General features: G+C 48.1%; 1 protein-coding gene across 1 annotated transcript in view; it reads left to right on the top strand.

The window, feature by feature from the left end:
• The window catches only part of LOC135915668 (uncharacterized), a 381,759-nt gene that overhangs the window by 288,079 nt on the left and 85,680 nt on the right, over positions 1 to 8,000 (top strand). The window contains exon 7 of the mRNA XM_070521761.1: positions 4,704 to 4,975. Coding sequence (XP_070377862.1) covers positions 4,704 to 4,740 — 37 coding nt within the window. The 3' untranslated portion in view covers positions 4,741 to 4,975. The remainder of the gene's footprint in view (positions 1 to 4,703; positions 4,976 to 8,000) is intronic.

The raw sequence follows: 8,000 nt of genomic DNA, 5'->3' as shown, positions 1-8,000 counted from the left end.
CTATTATAGTACTTTCATATGTTGTCAAGCAGACACCCTAAGCGATAAAGCCTCGCCACTTAACCGGAAACGCGGCGCAAGTCGGACTTTAAAACTTTCGTTTTCAGCTCGCTTCCGAAGCAGCCGACGCGGCCGCTGTGTCCACGTGATCCCTCATGCCAGGTCACGCCGACGGTGGCGCTAACTTTTCCAGTGATTGAGCTCGCCCCCAATTGCGCGCGGATTGTGCCGCACGATCGTCGGTTCCGCTTGTGCCCGGTCGCGATATGCGCAGTTGGCGGTAGAGTCACTGGGAAAAATTTTTTTCCAGTGACTGTAAGTTGGCGGCGACGCGCAGCGCCACCGCTATCCCTCCCCCCCGTCCGGCTTTTCGCAGGACGGAACTGCGCGTTGGCTCTCCGCTTTCCTCTCTCTTGCGCTCAAGGTAGAGCCACTGCTGTCGGCTCCCCTAGCGTCGTTTCATTCGAACTGCGACGGTGTTGTCGGCCTCGGAGTCTACACGGAGCGATGGCGACAGCGACGGCAAAAGTACGCCTAGATTATCCATATAATTGCTATCTCAACCAAAAGGGCGAAGGTCACTGCTGCCTTGTCCATTTTACGGGGGTTCTGTCTCCGCCGTGTACCAAACGGAAGCATGCTGAGGGCGATGTGACAAGTTGTGGTGAATCCCTAACATGCAATAAACTTTGCATTCGGCGACAGGGTGTTGCCGCGGCGCTTATATTTGCGTCATGGTTCTTTGTAGTAGTGTTGTAGGGCTGTGAGTCAGGCGCCTCGTAGATGTGGAGCGCTGCCTATGGGGAACAGGGCGCTGAGGTGGTCGTCACGGTGTTGTCCTTGAAGCGTCACGGTGAGATAAATCAGTCAGCTAGCGTTGTACAGGGTGCGTAGCAGGAGACGAGTACTGCGAGCCCCTGGAACTACGATAGGCAGGCAGAGGGATCCCTTCGGGCGTGGTAATGGCCTCCCGCAGGTTGTCGTAGATGCCAGCTTGCAGTGGAATATTGTATCACCAAGAGCAGGCCACGTGGAAGGTCAGGTGTTGCGTGAAGACTGCAGACACTGATTGCCTACGTTGCTGAGGTAAAAGTGACTTTCTCCTGAAAGGACTACATGACATGGTTGGTCCTATAAAAGTTCTGCAGGCAAGCAACCGCAAGATCGACGAACTCAACGCTTCGAAAGGTTATCGGCTTGCTGCCTTTTACCGAGAGAACTCATATGCTGGTGACGTCGAGTTGGACGGAGTATGTATTTAATGACTGTGGAAGCTGTGGCTATGGTTAAGACTATAAATCGTTTAAAGAATGTGGAAACTATCTTTGGTGAGTTTGTGAACTCGCCAAGTGACAGGTATATAGCTATAAAGTTTTTGATTCAGGTTTAATATGTTTAGAAGGCTTCCACACGTCTAACTGCGTGAACACAACAAAACAGCCGATTCTATATTTCAGTTTGTCTGCTTGCTGATTTTGAGCAATTGAGTTTTTGAGTTTTTTGTACACTTGTCCGTTCGACGTTCACGTGGATTAAATATCTCACTCACTCACTCACTCACTCACTCACTCACTCACTCACTCACTCACTCACTCACTCACTCACTCACTCACTCACTCACTCACTGTCTCACTCACTCACTCACTCACTCACTCACTCACTCACTCACTCACTCACTCACTCACTCACTCACTCACTCACTCACTCACTCACTCACTCACTCACTCACTCACTCACTCACTCACTCACTCCGGGCAACCCGAGGGATTCCATAGCGTACATTCATGGCCTTCCACAGGTGTCTTAGTTGCCAGTGCGTAGTGGAATTTCGAGCACAGAGAACCGGCCAGCTGGAAGCGGGTCTTACGTGAAACCAGCGCAGCTGCTGTTTGTATACGTTGCTCACGTAAGAGCGGCTATCCGGCTAAAATAACTGCATGAGATGGTTGCTCCTATAAAAGCTCTGCAGGCGGCACCTAGGTATCCGCATGAGCGACGAACGCAGCGCTTCGAAAGGCCATCGGCTCGCTTCTGCTCACCGAGAGAACTCGGACGCTGCGGATTGGACATAGCAAGAATTTAATGCACCTCAGAAATTGTGTCTGTGGCGTCCCCGTGCCGTTACGAGCAGTCCCCGCCTCCGCGGTCTTAAGACGCGCGAAGCGGCCGATGGTCAGATTTTCCGCAACATAGGCCTGCTGTGTTACGCCGAACGCACGGTAGCGTTTCATCGAACGGGTGGCAGTGTTTCTTCGAACGCGCTGGAGCGCTGCATCGAACGCGGCGCGAGATTGCGCCACGACAGTGATTGGTGGTCTTGATTGTTTGTTCTGCGCATGTGCGATGTGAGGCGAGAGTTTTCTTGGTTGCTGCGACGCGGCCTGTAGGCCAGACTGAATGAGGACGTTACACAAGTACGTCTCGGCGTTTGTCGCAACAAACTGCAACGCGGATGGGATGCTGCAATATGTATTGAAGATGTGTACTTCGAGTGCTACACCTGGCAAGTTGCCGGAGTTTGACACCGACACTGGGGGCATCGAAGACTTCCTCGATCTACTGCAGTGCTTCATCGCTGCCAAAGACATTACAGGAGAAATTATTGGTGTCCTTGACTGCAATCGGCGAAAAAGTTTACGGAACGCTCAGGAGCTCGCTTCTTCCAAAGACGTCCACCAAGGTGACATTCGAGGACAGCGTTGGCGTACTGAAAAAGCAGTATATTCCCCGAAGTACTGTGGTGAAGAAAAGGTATCGCTTCCAGCGACGAAAACGAGAGAAGCATGAAAGCGTCATGGACTTATCGTGCGTCTCAAGAAATTGGCAGGAACGTGCGCGTTCGGTGCGTTTCTAGAGGAAGCTCTGCGGGACCGGCTAGTCGCCAGTCTTCGAACAGATGCTATACGCTGGCGACTGACGTCTGACGCTGCCATTAGCCACGCCTGATGCAGAACTGACCTAGGAACGCAACTGCATCAACGCCATGGCTATGGAAGGTGTGTCGAAAGACACCCCCGTGTGCAGAAATGCAACTTAAGTCGAAGCACATGCTTGACTTGACTGATGACGCCTAGCGTTAACGTGCCCAAAGACGCTCACTGCGTTTCCTTAGGCGCATTGCCGATAGGTGTCACTCGGATCAAGTCAAGCATGGGATTCAACTTAAGTTGCATTTCTGAATACGGGGGTTAGCAAATGGTCAGGATGAGAATGGAAGTTCTCGCCGCGGGCGTCTCCCACCTTCGCTGACAAAGACCGGCAACAGGACGGTGTCAACAAGCGTTGGCAAGAACGTCAGGAGCAACACATTCGCGAAGTCTGAAATAACGGCGTCGCATGGGACAAACGCGTCGTGTAATCGCTGTGCGGGACATCATGAGCCTGTAAGTTGCCCATTCATTAACATTACTTGTTACAAATGTCGGACAAAAAGGCCACTTGGCTTAGAAGTATAAAACCAATGTAGTTAAGCAGCTGGACTACGCCGTCGCCGGGCATTGTCACTCGCGCTGTGTCACACCGACAAGGCGCTGGGGTGGTGGTTGACGGGATTTTAGCGTCATTGTGCGATGAATAAGCCAGCAGCTGTGGTACAGGCGCGAAAGCTGCCGTTGAACCAGGGTGCATTGCAGGAGGCGAGTCGTACGAGCGTCTCGAACTACGATCTATGAGACAAGTGCATGCAGGCAGAAGGATCCCGTAGCGTGTAGTAATGGTTTTCCGCAGGTTGTCGTAGATGCCAGAGCGCAGTGGAATTTGGGATCACAGAGGGCTGGCCACCTGAAAGGTCAGGTGTTGCGTGAAGACATCGCAGATGCTGATTGCCTACGTCACTGAGATAGAAGTGGCAATCACCTGAAAGGACTGCATGACATGGTTGCTCCTATGAAAGCAAGATCGACGTACGCAACGCTTCGACAGGTTATGGGGTTACTGCCACTTACCGAGAGAACTCATATGCTGGTGACGTCGAGTTGGACGGAGTAGGTATTTAATGACTGCGGAAGCTGTGGCTCTAAGACTTTAAATTGTTTAAAGAATGTGGAAACTATCTTTGGTGAGTTTGTGAGCTCGCAAAGTGACAGGTATATAGATATAGTTTTTTATTCAGGTTTAATATGTTTAGAAAGCTTCCACACGTCTAACTGCGTGAACACAACAAAACAGCAGATTCTATATTTCACTTTATGTCTGCTTGCTTATTTTGAGCAAGAAAACGCTGCTATTTGACAAGTTGTTCTGTGCGATATATACAAGTTCTCTCGAACGTACGCGTGCATTGTGGATAAGTAGCTAAAAAGACGACAGCGAATACTGATAACGCCTGCGACTGTAGATGGACAGTTAGAACGCTTTCAGTAGTTACCAGCAGTGTTTGTTATTCTTCAGTGAAATCTTGGCTAGAATAAAATTAGGAGTGTGTCTTATATTTATGTTAATGCTGTTAGCAATGCCAGCGCAATAAGTTACAAAATGTTCCGCCTATTCATCTCCGAACCTGATAATGCACGTTCGGATGCAATGACTTTGTGTCAGGAAAGTGTGTGCTCAAAAACTAGATTTTATTGTTTGAAGTAACTTGTAGTTAACGTTTATTATTTGAAAAAGTGCTTCAGGGCGAGACCGGGTAGCCAGTGACGCTTTCGAAAGAGTAAGTCTAGATTTGAGACAACACAATAAATTTACTGTTGCTCCTGCCGCAGCGGGCCAACTCACGGACGTCTACATAGTGACGTCTAGGCTACAAGGGTCCGTGGTGGCCTCAGCGGCCACCCTTTTGGGGTGGCTTACCAGCCCAATCCAACACCAGGCGGAGGCCTACCGTCACTGGGGGGTGGCATTCAGGCACGGGCCGGAGACACCCGGCCAGCTCCTTCAGGTCGTGGATGCTGGCCCGCATCCGGCCTCGGGCCGGATCGTGGCCAGTACAACGTACCAAACGTGGGAGGAAATCACGGCAACGAGCGAAACGACGGTGAGAAATGCTTGTGTTATAGACGATACACACGTTAAGATGCATTTCATTTCATTCCATTTTCTTTCCGTGAAGACCCCCCGAGGGCTTATTACATATGAGGTGCAATCAGCTAAAAAAAAACATTAATAATGCCACATGTGTTTATATACAAAATACGTTATCGAAATTTTCAGCGAATTATGATGCACAGGCGATCTCTATGACATGTTGGGCATGGCCGTTCCAATCTTTAGCTGCACGTGGGAACAAGGAAGCTGAAAAAGTAACAATTCAAGCACGCGGACGAAAAACTTGACAGTTGTGGTTGGTGCGGTCTGAAGTGTACGATACTGGCATGGTGTAAGGTGCATGATTAAGTGATAAGCAATAGAACTTGTGGCAAAGTATTAGGGTGGCTATGTGAGGGCAAACTGAGAGAGGCGTTAAGGCAGATTTAGTTTTCAGAGCTGAAACACTGACGTCATACGAATAAGAAGAATGTATGAAGCTTGTAGCACGATTTTTGTCTGCTTCTAGGTCGTTTATGAGGCTAACACGATGCTGGTTCCATATGGCGAGTGCATTTTCTAGTTTAGGTTGAATGAGTGCCTTGTAAGCAAGCAAGTGTAAGGGATTTGGGGCGAGGTGAAGATGAGTTTACGAAATGGCAGTGTATTGCTAGCTGATGATATCGCGTTGTTTATGTGTTAATTCTGCGTTATATCATTTCATACTTTTATGCCTAACAATTTGAAAGACGATACGGATTGTACGATGCCGTTTGCGATATTGTATAGAAAGGCATGAAACTTGTGTCGACGGGTAATGCAAGAAACTTGAACTTGCTAGGATTAAGCATCTTCAGTCGGTCTTCTCACCAGTGTGGGATGTGGCTAATATCCGGTTGGAGGGCTTCTTGATACGCAGTGTTTATTACTCGGCAGTATATAACGCAGTCGTCAGCAAACATTCTGATTTGGCAAGATGCGTGCAATGGGAGATCGTTAATAAATATAAGAAGCAAAAGTGGGACGAGAGCGGATCGTTGTGGGACACCTGATGTTAAAGGAAGAGGATTGGAGGACTGGTTATTTATGATGACTGTTTGAGAGCGGCTTCTTAAGAAGGCTTTGATTCACTGTAGTACGTTAGAGTATAGGTTTAACCGAGAGGGTTGTTTATTGAACGTTGATGTGGAACTTCATCAAATGCCGTATCGTAGTCCAGCAAAATAGCGTCAAGGTGAACGTTAGTGTCAAAGTCAGCAAGCAAACAACGTGGCTAGTTGTGTTTCGCATGAATACCTCTTGCGAAACCCGTGCTGGGGCGGATGGAAGAAATTTTTTGGGTTTAAGAAGTCCATAGTGTGAGAGTATATAACATGTTCCATAACATTGAAAGGGACCCTAGTTAAAGATATGGTACGGTAGATAACAGTTGAATTTTTGTCACCTGAGTTGTAAAGCGCAACGACCTTCCCCGTTTGCCAGTCTTTAGGAATGAGGCGCCTGTGGAAAGTTGCTGTAAAAAGAACAAATTAAAGTACAAAGCAGCTTTAGCGGCGAGATGCTTCTTGAAGAAAAGGTGACGTTAAATAATAGAAAAATTATAGACCCGTTAGCTTACTCGCAGTTTTATATAAATATTTGCCAAAATAACATCCAATAGAACAAGGGCAACACGGGACTTAAGTCAACCAAGGGAACCGGCTGGTTTCAGGAAGGCATACTCTTCGATTCATCCATGTAATTAATCAGGTTATCGAGAAATCCGCAGAGCATAATAAGCCTCTCTATATGGCTCTCATAGATTACGAAAAGGTATTTGATTCAGTAGAGATACTAAGAGTCATAGCGGCATTTCGTATTCAAGGAGTACAGAACGCCTACCTAAATACCTTGGAAAATATATACTGTGGTTCTACAGCTACCTTAATTCTACAGAAGAAATGTAAGAAGATCCCCTTAAAAAAAGGGTCAGATAGGGAGACAGAGTCTCGCCAGTGCTAATCATTGCTTGCTTGGAAGAAATATTCAGGCTATTAAACTGGGAAGGCTTAGGAGTAAAGATCGACGGCGAATATCTCAGTAACCTTCGGTTTGCCGATGCCATAGTTCTATTTAGCGACAATGCAGACAAGTTACAGCAAATTATTGAGGTCCTTAAAGGGACACTAAAGGGTACTATGAAGTGATAAAGCAATGCTCTAGAACGTCGAAGGCGTCAATATAATCACGAACAGAGCTTTAGTAACCTAGAAATTGAGGTAAATGCATGACACTAAGTGAGATCCCCCAGCGACATTCCGCTACTAGCCCGATGACGAAGGCACTTCTCATCATAATTTGTCACTAGTACTCAACCACTCATATTAAAAATATCATTTCATTAGGTTCTAAGAGGGAAGAACATGCTACTTGTCTACTTCGATTCTAAGAAAAACTAACATTTTGACGTTAACCTTCAATAGTATGGGTGCTCGGAAGGTTTTGTTTTCGCTAGACTCTGCGCGCTCGACTCTGCGCGCTCGACTCTGCGCGCTCGACTCTGCGCTGCACGCGCTTTGGTGTTTCAGTTGTTTCGTTATCGCGTCGTGCTGCGCAGGTTCTGCTGGCTCGCGAAACTTTCATTTGGAACAAACAGCGAGAATGCCACGTCCATGTGATGTCGAGGGATGGGCGAACGGTCCGCGTAACTTGGCCAAGGGGAGTTGCAGCGGCGAATCCAACGTTACTTATCACTGTGTGCCAACGAGTGAACCTCTCTCATCAAAGCGATGAAGTGCCGTACCTCTGCCGCAGCGCGTTGGCAAAGAGCCGAAAAATCGCGTTGCGTGCGCGCTGCACTTTCGTCCAGAGGATTACGAGTTCAACGCCGACTTACTGAAGTCGTGTGGAGTGCCTTTCAAACCAATGCTCTCCCGTAGCGCTGTTCCGTGGGTCTTGTCTGCATCCTCCGAAGTGCTAGAACAACTGCAGGTCGAAAACAGGGTGGTGAGTGCGGCATTTGGTTTTCACGAAGCAAAACTTACAAATGTGCGAAT

Source organism: Dermacentor albipictus, chromosome 7 (assembly GCF_038994185.2).
Source record: "Dermacentor albipictus isolate Rhodes 1998 colony chromosome 7, USDA_Dalb.pri_finalv2, whole genome shotgun sequence".
Classification (NCBI taxonomy): domain Eukaryota; kingdom Metazoa; phylum Arthropoda; class Arachnida; order Ixodida; family Ixodidae; genus Dermacentor; species Dermacentor albipictus.
This window is presented reverse-complemented; position numbering and strand designations above follow the sequence as displayed.